This window comes from Brassica napus, chromosome C5 (genome assembly GCF_020379485.1).
Source record: "Brassica napus cultivar Da-Ae chromosome C5, Da-Ae, whole genome shotgun sequence".
Taxonomy (NCBI): Eukaryota; Viridiplantae; Streptophyta; class Magnoliopsida; order Brassicales; family Brassicaceae; genus Brassica; species Brassica napus.
Genome location: NC_063448.1, coordinates 9,458,400 through 9,475,987, shown reverse-complemented (window position 1 = coordinate 9,475,987; position 17,588 = coordinate 9,458,400). Strand labels below are relative to the sequence as shown.

At 35.1% G+C, this 17,588-nt stretch overlaps 1 protein-coding gene across 2 annotated transcripts; it reads left to right on the top strand.

The window, feature by feature from the left end:
* Nucleotides 1–6,509: 6,509 nt before the first annotated feature.
* On the top strand, nt 6,510–16,087 carry LOC106427162 (LEAF RUST 10 DISEASE-RESISTANCE LOCUS RECEPTOR-LIKE PROTEIN KINASE-like 1.2). Of its 2 annotated transcripts, none has more exons than XM_048758226.1 (4): nt 6,510–7,290; nt 12,112–12,144; nt 14,084–14,721; nt 15,404–16,087. In XM_048758226.1, exons 1-4 carry the CDS (start codon nt 6,525–6,527, stop codon nt 15,920–15,922), a joined length of 1,956 nt encoding a protein of 651 aa, XP_048614183.1. In that variant the 5' UTR covers nt 6,510–6,524; the 3' UTR covers nt 15,923–16,087. The 2 variants fall into 2 exon arrangements, with proteins under 2 accessions (XP_048614183.1, XP_048614184.1); XM_048758227.1 differs by lacking the exon at nt 6,510–7,290 and adding an exon at nt 9,320–10,348.
* The last annotated feature ends 1,501 nt before the right edge of the window (nt 16,088–17,588 follow it).

Genomic DNA, 17,588 nt, shown 5'->3' with positions numbered 1-17,588 from the left:
CTCAAACGGCTATACAACGGTCATATATATTTGTCGGCAACGGTCACATGGTTCGTCGGAAATTCGTCGGAAAATACCGACGGAATTCCGACGACTTTACTGTTAATCGGAATGTCGTCGGAAATTCGTCGGAATATACCGACGAACTTCCGACGACTACAACGGTTACATTTTTTATCGGAATGTCGTCGAAAAGTCGTCGGAAAATTCCGACGACCCTTGTTTCGTCGGAATTCCGTCGGAAATGGCCGACGGAATTCCGACGACTTCATTGTTTTGGATTTGGTCGTAAATTGGTCAGTAATCCGTCACAAATGTCCGACGACATTGATGTCCGTCGGAACCTCCGTCGGAATTCGGCGTGTTTTCTTGTAGTGAGTACATATCGAAAACGAAATAGTATATTATTTATTAATCGTCAAATGGATACATGATAGAGTCACTAAACCCAAACCTCAACCCCCATCTTCCAAATACTAAACCCTAAATTTTAATCACTAAACCCTAAATCCAAGTATAAACCCTAAACCCTAAACCCAAATAGAATGGTTAGTACATATTGGGGAACAAAATAATACATTCTTTATGAATGCTCAAATAAAAAGATACATGGTAAAAAAAATAGTAACAGACTAATTCACATTATATAACATGAACAAAACACTTATAATACATATTGATTTATATTTCTATTCCATATGCATATAAATAGAATAAAACATAATGTTAGAAGAAATGTTTATCTTCTCCGATCAACTAAAGCAGTACAACTACCAGCTCCAAAATCGAAATTTACAAGCGTTTAGGTATGGTCTTCACGAATTGTTGAATCTCGAAGCGAGAAATTACTCACAGAGACGTTACGATTGTCGCGACTTTCGAGTTCAGAAGCCGTGAATCCTTTGTCTCCCATCTCCAACAAAGGCGTCACAATCGGGCTGGTACTCCACAAACGTCGCGGTAATATACTCGGTGATTTCCTTGGCGGACAAATGGAGAAGAAAGCATTGAGCTTTCACAATTATTATCATTTACAATTTGTGTCAAAAAAAAAGACCCGTTTACTTCTCTAGAATAAACAAAAAATAATTTCTATTTATTTTCTTTCAGCAGGTTACACCGGTTGTATATAAGGGTAAAAAAACATTATTACATAATAGACATAAATATAATAGGACAATCGGTGACTGAGTTAATTATAATTTTTTTGGACGTCATACAGTGCAATTTCTCTTTTAATTAATTAAACGGTCCTCTATCGCTTATGTGTTTTCCACGCTCTAAATATTTAATTATTAGTTTGCAGATCAAGCGGTGACTATCAATAAAGCGAGGAGTTAATGGGCGCTATACTATGTACTATCAAATTCGGCGTATATAATACTAGTATACGAGTTTACACGCCTTCGTCATGCTTCCCTTATGTAGAAAACTCCCACACTGCAATTTGCAATTGTCGAGCTATGAAGTCAATATCTTTGCCTGAGATTTCGAAATATATGCAACCATGTCTGTATGTTTCCTTTATTTTTATAGCAACTTTAGGTGAAAATTTATATGAAGTGTCGACTACATCAAATGAATAAATAAATTACCGACACAGTAAAGAAATATATATGATACCCTTTTTGAAAGGTATATGACACAATCAAGAAATATATATGATACGAGGACACTATTCCCATCTTCCTTGGTCAAAAACTCGAACTCAAAAGGTATATGCTACAAAATCTGTTTATTTAGTTCAATCAGGCTGTACATTCATGTACTTTTTCAGGAGATAATTACATATTTAGACGCATTTGTCTTTCTTATTATTCAATTAAATACTTTATGTTTGTAGAACACAATTGCTAGTTTCAATATAATATTGAAACCATAATACCCTTATGCTGAGAAAACAAGATTGGCCGTAAAAAAAAGCATAAATGTAGTTTATTAGTTTAGTTGACGTATTAATTGGTTTTGTATTCCCCAACATATTTATTGGTCACTATTGCAAATTATAATATATAAAATTTTATATTTATGCGTAAAACAAATTATGATTTTTTCTCTTGTACGTTTGGATATCGATAATGTATATATTTTTTGTAAAATTTATAATATATATGTATATATATATATATATATATTATGGATGGTGCAGTCGTGGATGGGAGATATGTGAACGTGTGGACGAGGTTTCGTGTACGATTTTTTCGTGGACGAGGTTTTTAATCTTACAAAAGGTTTCGTAGACGATATTTCGTGGACAAAGTCTTGTGGATGGTTTTAGTGGGTTATAAGTTCATCATTTTCATAAAAAGATGATCAAGTTTTTCTTTCATATATAGTAAATTTATCATCAAAAAGACGATAACTAATTTCAAATGGACCAAAAAATTGTAACTAAATTTTTTTTAACAGAGTTCCATGGATGAGATTGTGTGAACGAGGTTTGTGAACGAAGTTTCATCAACAAAGTTTCCAAACGTAACAACCTCTGTATCCACTACCACCTTCGTATACATAACCACCACAACCACCACAACCTCCACTCCGATATCCACAGCCACATCCACCGTACCACCACCAACTCCACCTTTCGAATAACCACATCCACCAAATCGTATCCTCGAGTCTCTTGTATCTACCCTCACGTTTTTCATCTCCGTAACCACCTCCTCCATAACCGCCACAGCCTCCACAAGATCTATCTTCATCATCATCAAAGAGATTGAAGTGACTAACAACTCAGAAATCTTAGGAACTACTTGCTGCAGCGGCTTCTACGGTGGCAGAAGCAGTAGAGATGGCATCCTCCATGTTTCTCACAAAACTTGATTGAACCGGTTCTTTTTTTTTTTGCGTGTTTGATTCTTCAGCATATGTTAAACCTGATTAGATAATCTGGAAACAAGAAAAACAAGAAATTTACAACTAACACTTTGGATTAATATGGACAAAGATTTCACAATGGAATATGAATTGGAAAATGAAAAAATTAAAGTTCTGAAAAAAAAAAACAATTAGTTCACAACGAGATAGATATGCTTTAGATGGATAAGAAAGAGAGAAAAAACAATAAATGAAACAAATTGTTTTCTTACATAGAAAGAGATCAAATTGGTTAAAGGTATGGTCGCAAAAGCATCTTCAGAAAGTGCTTTTCAAGCACTATGTAGTGCTCTTCGAACACTATGTAGTGCTCTTCGAACACTATGTGCGTTAGAGTGTAATTGAAAAGTGAAACTGTGTCTCTGGCCGTAATTTTTTCCTTTTTCAGATATGGGCATGACTCATTCGGGTAACAATTTTTTCAGGTTTTAAAAATGGTTCCATTGGAATATTACCAAAAATTGGGTTGGGTTTGAGTCGGAGGTGGATTTGATTTTCAACCATAACCAAACTACCCGATTTGACTTTGATATTTTATATTCAAACGTATCAAAAAATAATTAAAAATCAAGATGCCTAATATATAGTTTAAATTGGTTATTTTTGTCCGAAAATAACCATGAATACAATGTTATATGGGTATTTTGTATCCAAAGTATCCATTTCTATCTATAAATCCTCAAAATTATTAATATATCTGATTTATAAATTTAATTTTATGGATTAATATCATTACAAATATGATTATAAATAACATATGTATATATTTATATATGTTTGGATATGTTCGGATACTTATCCGGTTCTTAGTGCAGATCAGATTCAATTTTGGTTTTTCAGATTTTGAAAAAAAATCTTTGGGCTTTTTGCAAAATTACCTAAAACTCAAAGTCAAACACAAAACTAACATCTCTTTTTTTTTGGAAATTAGTTTTGCCTTATTCACCCCACGTGTTCATATAATTCACGAAAATGCCATCAATTTTATTTTCTTTTCGAAAATGACATTTTTACTCTCTCACTCTCATCATCTTCAAGTAATTACAATATTGCCATTGTCATTAATACCCCAACCACCATGAACAACCAATTTGAAGCTCTTAATGCTCCCAAAATCGATTTACCCTTCTTCTTTCTCCATTCTTATGAACTAAACACAACATCTCTCTAACTTTCTCTCCACATTCAGCTAAAAAAAACCAAGATTTTGATTCTACATTTTTATGGTTCATAGAGTCATAGAAACTAACGATTTTGGGTGGGTCACTTTCGTTTGAGATTCTGTGTGCTTGGAGAAGCCTTATGTGTGCTAAGGAATCTCACCAATTTAAGGTATGAAATCAAGTTTTTTTTCCAGATCTGTTCGTCCAGACGACTTCCCAGGTAAGTCGTTTGGCTGTAGACGACTTACCTGGAAGTCGTTTGGCTGTAGACGACTTACCTGGAAGTCGTTTGGTCAATGCAGAGGTTATTTTTGCAATTGACTTTGAAATCTGTTTTCTGAGACGACTGAAATATAAGTCATCTGCTTTTGTTTGGTTACAAAAAAATCTCCAAAGAACCTAGACGACTTACATGTAAGTCGTCATATGTTAGTTTTGCATTTGACTGGATTTTGTCGGAATTTTGACTTTCCTGGACGACTTATTTTTCAGTCGTCTGGTGGAAAATTGAAATATCAATATTTTATTAAAACCTGACGACATACATGTAAGTCGTCGTAGGTTAGTTTTGCCATTGAAAAAAAAACTTCAATATTTAATTATACCCAGACAACTCACAATTCAGTCGTCCGCCCGACGACTTACATGTAAGTCGTCCATGATTTTATTCCGAGATTCTGGTCAAACCTCGTAAATCCTGGACGACTTACATGTAAGTCGTCGGACGTACGACTGAATTGTAAGTCGTCTATATATAATTAAATATTGAAGTTTTATTTTTCAATTGCAAAACTAACCTATGACGACTTAATTGTAAGTCGTCGAGTTTTAATAAAATATTGATATTTCAATTTTTCACCAGACGACTGAAATGTAAGTCGTCCAGGAAAGTCAAACTTCTGAAATAATCCAGTCAAATGAAAAACTAACCTATGACGACTGAAATGTAAGTCGTCTAGCTTTTTTGGAGTTTTTTTTTACCAAACAAAAGTAGACGACTTATTTTTAAGTCGTCTCAGATAACAGATTTCAAAGTCAATTGCAAAAATAACATCTGCGTTGACCAGACGACTTATATTTTAGTCGTCTGAAATACTTAGATTGAAGTCGTCCGCGTCGATCTTTAATAAACTTTCGTTTTCTTTGTTCTATATTTGCTAATGTGTTTTATTTTGACATTTTCAGATGATGCGTCAGTTACATGCAGTGTATGAAGAATAGTTGTTGAAAGATGTATGTTGAAATTTTGTGGTTGATCATTTCAAAGGAGCGAGAATGTTATTTTTGAGTGAAGGTTCGACACATGCTGATCTTTGTCTAAATATCCAATCAGTTTCGACACCTTGATTTTCAAGCCACCTCCGTGTCAATACTTCGGGTGCGGATATTATGCCAGCGCTAAGTTGATTGGTGTTTAAAAACAATATTCACATAAATTGATGAAGACTTAGATTGAAGTCGTCCGCGTCGATCTTTAATAAACTTTCGTTTTCTTTGTTTTATGTTTGCTAATGTGTTTTATTTTGACTTTTTCAGATGATGCGTCAGTTACATGCATTGTATGGAGAATAGTTGTTGAAAGATGGATGTTGGAAAGTGGTTGATCACTTCAAAGGAGCGAGAATGTTATTTTTGAGTGAAGGTTCGACACATGCTGATCTTTGTCTAAATATCCAATCAGTTTCGACACCTTGATTTTCAAGCCAGCTCTGTGTCAGTACTTCGGGTGCGGATATTATGCCAGCTCTAAGTTCATTGGTGTTTAAAGACAATATTCACATAAATTGATGAAAATATATATTTATATATTAATTCTCCATTAAAAAAAAATAAAATTGAGATTTTTTTTTTGTCTGGTTAATTATGCTATTACAAATGATGAGAAACATTACATAGACGATATTACAGCCGACAATTTTACCTGCCTTATGAGGATTCACGCCTGACTGCATCACCCTGAGTAGCTCTATGAGATCCATTCCTGACGGTACTCTTTGCGCCATGCTGAAGATCTCTTGTAAGCATTTTCTCTAATTTTCTGCATAATTCACCTTTTCCGGGAATTGAAACTCAGACCTCTTCCTGTAGAAATTGCGTTATCTGGGGTTTGAACCTCAGACCTGGGTGTAAAAACTTTTAAACCTTGACCACTAGGCCACAGTGCTTCCAGAGGTAAAAGTGAGTTTTGCAAGACAAATGAATACAATGGGTAACAAGTAACGACTATCATGTCGCCTTCACTTACCTATGTCATGAAACAAGTCAAATAACCATTAAAGATGTGAATGGAATACCTGGCCGCTTATATATTGAAAAATATTTATCTTCTCTGTGATCACTCACAAACGATCTAAATCATCGTAAGTAACAAGAAGTCGACACGATCATATTTGACCAAAACTCCATAAAGTCTTCAAAAACCACTCAAAAACAAACAAAAAGGCATTAACTTCTTGTTGTTTAGTCTATCGTCAAAACGCAATGTCCATCTCTATTCTTCTCATCACCACCATCGTCTTCTTCTTTGTCGTTGGCCTCCCTTTGTGCTTCTCCGTCGATCAACGGTACGAGAAGTGCTTATCATCTCCTCTGAGATGCGGACATAAACCGTCGGTGTTCTCAAACAACATCACGTACCCGTTCTGGGGAGCTGACATCGACAAACCCGTTTACTGCGGCCGACCACCGTTCGAACTCTCCTGTAATGATGATTATCAAACTCTAACCTTAGAGATCGCTGATCTTATGCTTCGAGTTGTTTCCACGAAACAGGAGAATAATACAATCACCGTAGCAGATGAGAGTTTGTTCGAGGATGGTGGTTGCCCAAAGACTTGGGACTTCAACGGGGACGATCAGTTCACATTAAACCCTAACACCGAGAAGATGGATCTACACACTTGCTCCGATCCCAACATATCAACAACATCTCTGCCAAATATTACTTGCACAGGAAGCGACGGGTATAAGATAACATATCTTTTCCTTCCACCAAATGTTTCTGATCATGGTTATAAGAAGGCTGGAGAAATCCCGGTGCTTAAATCCGCTAAAAACGCTCTTCACGACTTCGAAACAACTCTGATGGAAGCTTTGCAAGGAGGTTTCGAATTGAGGTACATCATAGACGATCAAGTTTGCAGAGATTGTACCAATTCCACTGGGGTTTGTGGTTCGGATTCAACGTCCGGAAAATTCCGGTGTCTGTGTCCAGACAGGCCTCACAAGTCCTCCTGCAAGGACGAAGGTTAGTTTAGTCCTTTGTTTTGTTTTGTTTTATTTTAGATTAGGTTTATTTTTTCGTTGACAATATTTGTTTTAGATTGCGTTTAGATAGTTGCCACCATTACATTTAAGATTAGTTCCATAGAACGATTGATTCTACACATAGACTACTCAAGAACACATGTTCCATGATGTTCTGTACTAGTTTTGAAGGGTCTCTATTCATACTTGAATGGTATCTTCATCAAACCTGGCTCTTATACCAATTTTTTGGCTTTGTGTTATCTCATAGGAATCCAATTATGTATTGTCTGATTAGTACGATATTGTCCATTTTAGCATAAGATGCTGGCTACATGGATTTGTTTTGGTTTCTTTTGAAAAGACATCGTACTAATTAGAGATAAAAACTTTTTATATATTAGACACTTCTTATCTAAACTTCCAGGAACTTTATTTGATATCCAACATACTTTGACTAGTAAATAGAGAATTGTAACCTTTAACTAATATTTTTAGTTAATGCCCACTTGACTTTTTGAACGTGGTCTTCTTGTAAGACAAGACACGTTGGAATCGTTTTCCACTTGTGACGATGCCAAGAGCTTCATGTTCTTGGGATCGCCGGTGAGGATTATATCTTACTCGAATCAGTCGTTACATGTGGTCAACTCAATTGTGTCTCGTATGATCCATATCCGAGTCCTATGCATAGTCTTAGGCCACCATTATCGCAGATGGTTATTGGGTTTCTAATGGCGTGGATCCCACAAAAAGAGTAAGAATTTGTTACAGAAGTAATGAAATAAAGACCGATTTTGGAGTGTTTCTTGCACTGTTCGCGGACCCCACTGACACGTGGCGGCCCAATTGGTTCGATTTAAAATTTTTTTTTTAGACAAAAAAAAATAAAAATAAAAATAAAAAAAAAATTCTTAAGAAACCGTGCCATAAAACTCAGCGGTAATTACGCTCTTACACTCCATAGAATTCCTTTCCGAAAGAGCCCCTCTAGTATTAACTCCTCCATACTTTACAATTGCTCTAACAAACTGTGAAGGATTTTACCACATACCCTGTTACTTGGGCATCTTTTGGAATTTCACAGAGGGAAACTTTATAAAGAGTAGCCTTGAACTCCATCAATAAGTTCGATATGTGATTGTTTTGTCATTCTTTTCCTTCTTTGCCCGTTTAATGTTCAATTGTTTTAGTGTATTGTGTTGTTGGATTTGTTTTAAATTTTGTATAATCTTAACTTTAAAAGAGTGATTGGTGATGGTCTGTGAGTACTTTACACAACTTCAGTTTTTTCTACATCAATAAAATCAAATCAATCAAGTTTTAATAAAATAATCTAAAGCTACATCCCAAAATATATTAGCTTTAAAAATTAATTTTTCTACAACTTTATGTTTAGTGTTTTTTAAATTTTGAAATAACTCTAAAGCAGTAAAATTTAAATCTAAAGCCACAAATTCTACAACTCATAATTTAAAGCAAAAGAAAATCCAAAACTTGAGCATCTACCAATCAAACAGTCAGTATTTATCTTTGGCTCTCGAAACTTATATATGATGTTCGCTAGTTAATGTTGTCTCCAAGGATTACTCTTTCATCCTCTGGCTCAGTCTCCAGAAGTTATGTGGCTTGAAGAGCATCACCATCAGTGAAGTTCTAAAAATCAGTATATTAACCATTAAATATTAATATTACAACATAATAAAATTTCTGATTAGCTTTTATTTTGTTTGTAAATGATAAGCCATTTATACCATGACATATGACAACTTGTGTTGTAAAACCGTTTCTAAAAATTCTTTGCAAAGAACCTTTTCAAACAGTCTTTCTCTTTATGCTATTATTTTAATATTTAATTTTTTTAAGAACCCTATCAAAAAGCAACCGATGGAACTCGTCTAAGGTTCCAAAATCATGTGTAAACCGTTAGTTGAATCAATTTAATCTTTAGAAAAAGATATAAGTTCTAGTGTGTCTTTTAGTTCTACAGTTACGTCGACAATTGGATCACTTGCCCTTTTAGAAGGCATACCAAAAATATTCGCTTCACATTGGTTCGAAGTAAACATTGATTCAATTGTCCATTATTTTTTATAGAAAATCTTAGACTAAAAGATAATGAGTCAAACAAACATTATAAACATAATGACGATTTGTAATTAACTAGTGATTAAAAAGTTAGAAACGTCATCATCACCGTCACTGATCGTTTTGACCAATCTTCCATTAAAACCCGCAAAGCCACACAAGACACAACAAACGCAGAAAGCTTATTTTATTAGTCTTCGTCAAGACATAACCAATGTCCATCTCTCTTCACCTCCTCACCTTCTTCCTCTTCTCCGTTGCTTCCTTCCTGTCTTGCTTCTCCGCCGATAGACAGTACGAGGAGTGTCGATTACCTCTGAGATGCGTATCTGGATCGTCGGTGTTCCAGAACAACATCACTTACCCATTTTGGGGACAAGAAATCGGCAGACCAAAATTCTGCGGCAATACAGAGTTCGAGCTTACCTGTACGGAGAGACAAAACCTAAACATAGAGATTAAGGATCTCAGATTTCGCGTTGTTTCTGCGAATCTGGATAATAAGACAATCACCGTAGCCGATGAGAGTGTGTTCGAAGGTCGCTGCCCAAAGATGTTGAACTTCACGGGGGATGATTGGTTCTCTTTAAGCCATAACACCGAGACCATCGATCTATTCGATTGCTCTTCAGGTGACCCGGTCCACGCGCTGTCAACAATTACTTGCCAAAAAAACTATACGGAGACGGTTACATATCATTTCTTTGGATCGTCTAATTATACCCACAACTGTAGCAAGGTTGGAGAGATTCCGATATCTGCGTCTGCTAAGAACGCTCTTCTTCAGTACGATGACACGAATTTGACGATTCATATGGAAGAAGGGTTCGAATTGAGGTACAATATAGACGACAGAGTTTGCCAAGGTTGTTTTAATTCCAGTGGGATTTGTGGCTCGGAGTCAGAGTCGGGAAACTTCCAGTGTCTGTGTTCAGACAAGCCTCACAATCGATCCTGTAATGACGACAAAGGTGAGTCCGTTTCTGCACATAGAACGTATACTTTGACCAGTCGATAGAGAATTGTAGTCGTTTTTGACCCAACCTTTTTTAATGCCCACTTGACTTTTTCCAACGTGACTCGTTTTTTGTGGGTGCAAATTTCCCGATTTTCACATATCTTTTTATTCATATATATATTGAAATATAATCGTCTTCGATCCAGAAAGACGATATAACAGCTGGTCTTTCGTCGACCCAGACAATCAATTCTTGGGTTTTTAATGGGCTGGTATTTGGTGCTGCTAGAAAGCGCTCAACCGGCCAGATCTCCTGAATCAACAGAAAGTAGGTTTGAGAACGGAAGACTCACTAACTGAGAAACTCATTTCTCAGTTATTTTGGGCCCGTTTGTTTTTTTCGTAGTCCGTATTTAATGAAAGTATGCAGAATTTTCCTTGTGGTTGAAGTTTCTGCGAGGAGACCGACGACCCTAACCGACCCGCTCTACCCAAAAAAAAAAAAAGATCTCTTTCCATTATTGCCTACCATTACCATGACTCTTCTAATTTTAGAACTAAGAGCACTCCCATTTGTAAAAAAATTGTGGGTCATCTTCGACCTGCCAGAATTATTAGTTTCAAGTCAAATTGTAGTCTTTGTTTTCTTTATTAAAATAAATTAATTTTATACTCTTTACACACACTAGTTGAACAAACTCTAACTCTCTCACCCACTCCTTTGAAAACCCTTTTTTAGTTTGTTTCTCTCTTTTGTTCTCTTCTTCTTGTTGTTATCTCATTTTCTTGTTCTCATCCTCAACATGATTCCTCCACGTTTCTGCTACACATCCCTTCACAAACTCTTCTTCACTTTCATCTTACACTTCATATTATTAGCTACTCAAACCTTCTCTCTTGATCCAAAGTTTGAAGCCTGTGAGCCACAATCATGTGGCACAGGTCCCAAGATCTCCTTTCCGTTCTACCTATCACGCAAGCAAGAACCCTTTTGCGGCTATCCCAGTTTCGAACTCACTTGTGACGATGAGCAAGAGCTTCCTCTTCTCGGGATCTCCGGTGAGGAGTACATCATCAAGAACATATCTTACTCGAATCAGTCGCTACATGTCGTCAACTCAAGGGTGTCTCGTGATCCATGTCCTAGCCCTATGCATAATCTTACCCTCCATAGGACTCCTTTCTCAGTGATCCCCTCTAATATCAATTTCTCCATACTTTACCATTGCTCTGGCAGCCTGTTGGAGGATTTTAAGACATACCCTCTTACTTGTTCCGGCAACACGAGTCTTCCATCTTTTGGGGTCTTCCAGAAGAAAACTCCGGGGAAAGAGATTTCTTTTGCATCCGGGTCGTGTGAGAAATAAGTTGATGTTCCTGTTTCAGCTAGTGACAAGTCTGATGTGGACCTGTTGTCAAGAATGTCTTTTGCCGAGATCTTGAAGATAGGTTTTGTTCTGAATTGGACTGCACACAGCTGCGTCCGCTGCAATAGCAGTGGCGGGCGATGTGGGACTGATGATAAGGAGTTCGTTTGCTTGTGTCCTGATGGACCTAACATTCATAATACTTGCAGGAAGGGTAACCAGTGCATCGACGTCTAATTGATTCTCTGACATATATTCTATGCTTTAGTTCTATTAATAACAACCCTTATATTAGCCTTTGTTTAATCTCAAGTTGGTTGTTAAAATATCTAGTCATGCATCAGTTTTGTGTTCTAGAGAATGCTCAAATCTGATTAAGGTTGTATTGGTTTGTTTATTTGTATTTCAGGTGGTATCGACTGGAAGTTGAAGATTGTCATAAGTAAGTATATTTCCACGTTCTAATTTTTTTTTCTGTATTTGTAATAGAACAATACTTAGGTTCACCCCTAGGGTGAATGCTTAAATTCACCTCACCATTTATATCCAACCAAAATACCACGTAGGATTAGTTAAAAAGGTAATAAAATTAAAAAATAAATGGCTGAGAAAAACAACACCAACGTTAAAACCGTCTGCAAAATCTGAAACTCTAAAAATCAAAAATCTAAACCCAAAACCTAAAATCTAAACTTTAAACTTTAAACCCCAAATCCTAAACCCTAAACCCAAAACTCTAAATCGTAAACTCAAAATTCTAAACCCTAAAAACTCTAAACCCAAAATTCTAAACCCTAAACCCTAAACTCTAACCCTAAATCCTAAATCCTAAACCCTAAACACAACCCTAAATTAAACCCTAAACGCATTACTTGATCATAGTTCGGGTTTATGGTTTAGAGTTCTGGGTTTAGGGTTTAAAATTCAAGGTTTAGAGTTTAGGGGTTAGAATTGATGGTTTAGGGTTTATTGTTTAGATTTTTGGATTTAGAGCTTAGGATTTTGGGTTTAGATTTTAGGGTTTAGGATTTGAGTTTAAAGTTTAGGATTTAGGGTTTAGGATTTGGGTTTAGAGTTTAGGATTTGAGGTTTAGGGTTTAGATTTTAGATTTTTTAGAATCTCGGATTTTTTTAAATGGTATTAAAGTTGGTGTTGTTTTTTCAGCTATTTTTTTTTAAAAAAATTATTGCCTTTTTTAACTAATCCTACATGGCACTTTGGTTGGTTACAAAAAGTGAGGTGAATATAACTATCCACGCAGGGTATATTCACATCAGGGGTTGTTCTTTGTAATATAGTTAGGGCTGTTCAATATGGCAAAACCGAACCGTACCGAACCGAACCGAACCGAAATAGATAATATGGTTTGGATTTGGTATATACCATACAAACCGAATGGATTTGATTTTAAAAAAACCGTAGGATTTGGATATGGTTCGGTATATAACCGATAAAATCGAATAAAACCGATTTAAAAATAGAAACATGTAAATATGTATATATTTTATAACAACGTATGAAAATCATAAGTTAATTTTTTTGCTAATAACTATTACCATATTTTTTACAGTAATAAAATAGTCCTGATTTGTAAAACACTTGGACTATAATTAAATAACAATTCATCGCAAACATGCTTCTTATTTTTTTAGTCTTCTTTTGATCTTTTTGCTTTAATTTAGCATTGACTAAATTGAAATTAAGATTATAAATTTGATGATAACAATTAGTGGAAATTCTTCACAATTTTCTTTTTTATCTATAAACGAATAGAGTTTCGTGTTTAATATAATAAACATGATTTTAATGAACGCAAAATATGAAAGAATATAATAACTTATTTTTTGTGCTTCGTGCTTCTGTTTTATTTTTTGTTTTTTATTTTTATTATCAAAATTTTGAGCTTTGATTTTAATTATAGATTTGATTATTTTATTAGATGATATAAACATTTTTTATTTTTGTTCTTTTATTTAAACTTATAATATTTTTTAATAAATGAATGTGTTGACAACAAGACTCTAAAATTCATATAATATGATCCCAAAATAAAGAATTATGTTTTTTGGTATAAAACCGAATAAACCGAAAACCGACGGTATATAAACCGAACCGAACCGAAGTAAATATGGATTTAGAATGGTAGTTATATTTTACTAACCGAAATACCGAAAAACCGAAAAAACCGAACCGAAACCGAACCGATATCCGGATTGAACACCCCTATATAGTCAACATTCATAGGGTGTAATATGGTTTGCACCTTAAAATTAAAACCATCAAAACCGATTGCATTTATAATAAAGCCCAAAACCTTTTCTTCTATATTCTGTCTTTCAAGTCTCACAAATTACAAAACATATGCTTTTGTCCCACGCAGGTGTTGTCGCAGTAACCGTGGGACTAGCGATAGCGAGCATAGGTTGGTTTGTGTACCATCGTAGAAAAACCAAAAGTTACAGAACTTCTTCAACACTGCTTCCAAGAAACAAATCCTCAGAACCTTCTTCAAAGTCATCAGACGTTGAAAAAGCAGAGGATATGTTAGTTGGTGTTCGTCTTTTCTCTTACGAAGAACTCGAAGAAGCCACTAGTAACTTCGACCCATCTAAAGAGCTAGGCGATGGAGGCTTTGGTACTGTCTACTACGGTAAGCTTAAAGATGGACGAAGCGTAGCTGTGAAACGGTTATACGATAACAACATCAAAAGAGCAGAGCAGTTCAGGAACGAAGTTGAGATCTTAACAGGGTTACGACATCCGAACCTCGTGTCTCTCTTTGGATGCTCCTCGAAACAAAGTCGGGAGTTATTGCTAGTGTACGAGTATGTCGCAAACGGCACGTTAGCTGATCATCTACATGGTCCACAGGCTAACCCGAGTTTACTTCCTTGGTCTACTCGGCTCAAGATCGCTGTTGAAACCGCCTCTGCTTTGAAATATCTCCACGCCTCCAAGATCATCCACCGTGATGTTAAGTCCAATAACATCCTACTCGACCAAAACTTCAATGTTAAGGTCAGTAACTCACATTCTAGCTATTACTTATAAGTAGTGTTCTAAAATGTGCGTCTCTTTAAGCGGCATGAAAACCTCTAAAGCCTATCTAAACGAGCCTAAACAGAAATATATTTTCATATGGAATATAAATATAAAATTAATATATACATTAGTTTTTAAAATATGAACATAAAATTCTTGAAATACAAAATTTATGTATAACATACATTTTAACATATACAAGTGGTTTTTAAAATATAAAAATGAAAAACATTTTAAATATATTAAATGATAAGTTTAAAATTATTCTGCAAACAAGTAACTATAATCATATAAATATATAAAATAAGTAACAATTGTTAATAAATACTAACATTTTAAAGTTACATAATAATATCAATAGTTTAGATTTTAAGTATGCTTAAAATCCGTCTAATTGTCTAGATCTTATAATATCTGAAACACTATTATTCAATCAAATTATATAAATCCGTATAAAATTAAAACTGTATAAGGTTAAAACGCCATCGTAGACTACCACATATGCGCCGCATATATACGTATTTTGGAACACTGCTATGTCTAGTGGACCAACTCTACCGGTCTAATCGGGACCAAAGTGATTCAAAGATTTGGTCTGATCATAAACTTTCCAACGTTAACTTCTTTAACATATTTTTGCTTGTTTCTCGACATTTAGGTTGCGGATTTTGGACTTTCGAGACTGTTTCCAATGGATAAAACACACGTATCAACCGCTCCACAAGGAACTCCAGGCTATGTCGATCCAGATTACCACCTATGCTATCAACTCTCCAAGAAAAGCGACGTGTACAGCTTCGCGGTAGTGTTGATGGAGCTTATCTCCTCGCTTCCAGCTGTAGACATCACGAGAACGCGCCAAGAGATCAACCTCTCGAATATGGCAGTAGTTAAAATACAGAGCCACAAACTCCACGAAATGGTGGATCCTTCACTCGGGTTCGACAGGGATACAAGGGTGAAAGAGACAGTGATCGCAGTAGCTGAGCTTGCGTTTCAATGCTTGCAGTCGGATAAAGATCTTAGGCCGTGTATGTCGCACGTGATGGAGACGTTGACGAAGATAGAAAACAATGGGTTTGGTTCGAATATGGATGGTGATTCAAATGGGGATAAGAGTGGACCGTTGGTTGTACAGTCTCCTAATAGTGTAATGGTGAAATGGGACAGTAAGTAAATTAGTCACACGGACACTAACATTTGTATGTCTATTAATGCTTAAACTTGTTAACTGAACAGTTAGAGATTGGTGTTTGTGTTATGTAATAGATGATACTTTTTGGGAATGTATATATGATCTGAGTTTCATAAATAAATACAGTCTCCACTGTTGATAGATCCATGCTCTTGTTTAGAACATTCAACTATGCCTATGTACTATGTAGACTAGCACATGTTCAAATTTAACTTTGTAAAGGCTCATTTCCATATTAGCTACTGGAGTAATTAAATCAGTTATTTTGCATGATTTTACTACTCACAAAATTAAAGTATGCAGAATAACAAAAAAAATTACATACAAAGTTTTCATTTTCTTTAATTACAGAAAATTGGTGAACTAACTACAGTCTACAGAGATGTATAATGATTCATATGACTAACCAGCCATCTTGGAGACTCGGGTAGAAAAATAATCCAGAAAATTGTATCAAGCATGGAATGCTGCCATAATAATAGTCATTTCACCATCTTTTAGGTTTAGATAAATAAAGTTTTTTAACGTCATGGTTATTTATTTCGCTGAATATTGATATAATATGTTTTCATTTCAAGCTGCTGTCTATGCAATAAGGAGAGAAAGAAATAGGATCATGCATGGGAAAAGGCCAATGCCTATGTCTACACTTAAGAAACTCACGGATAAAGCCGTTAGAAACAAACTTAGCCTGTTAAGAATGAAAGGAGGAAGGGACATGGATGGTGCTCTTCAATTTTGGTTTCAAACAAGAGTTTAAAAGTAATTAAGAAGTTTATGAAGTTTGAGGTTTTGTAAAAATCAGGTTCACAAAAGTTGTAAACAGGCTTTTTGATGAATAAAATTTAAAATTTATTAAAAAAATATATATGTTTTCATTTTTAATCATATAATGGCATCAAATCAATGTTAATAATCAACCAAGGATGATCGATCACTGAAATTCAAAAACGTCACAAACTATATATATATATTACGAGTTTGAAGCCTAACTTTTTGCTTCCAAAATTTCCTAATTAAAGCACACCAGTTGAGGGAGTAGATGCTTTGCTACTTCTAATAATGAACAAGTTAGAGGGTAAGTCGTCTTGAATGGATGTAATTGCATGTCAATCATATCCCTCCACCACTCATAATTGAAGCAATGACCCAACTAAATACTGACCTTTGTTGCAACCTAACTCTTCCCTATAACTTAGTGTTTGATCATCAAAAAGGACAAAAACTCAACAAATGTCGATAAATTATTTTCTTACCTAGATATATTATTTGGTAACTGACAAAATTTACATAAATATATAAAGATACAAAACTATATATATCGTCAACTTCGGTTTTATATTAAAAAGAAATACCAGAATCCCTGTTTTTTACTCAATACACAACTCCAACTTCTTACTACATGTTTTCACTCGTCTCCATATTCCACAAGTTCTTTTCCTTCTATCTCATATACATATACTTTTTTAAGTTCTGTCGATTTCTTGGCATTAGCCATTTGGAAGCATAAGTTGGCAAATGGATGTGATGTTTTACCCAATATGCCAACATAAAACCCTCCCTATAAAAATATTTTAACATTTTTATTAAGCTAAGCTTTGACATGAACTTAGTTTGACTACATCCATTTCATTGGCTTCCCAAAATA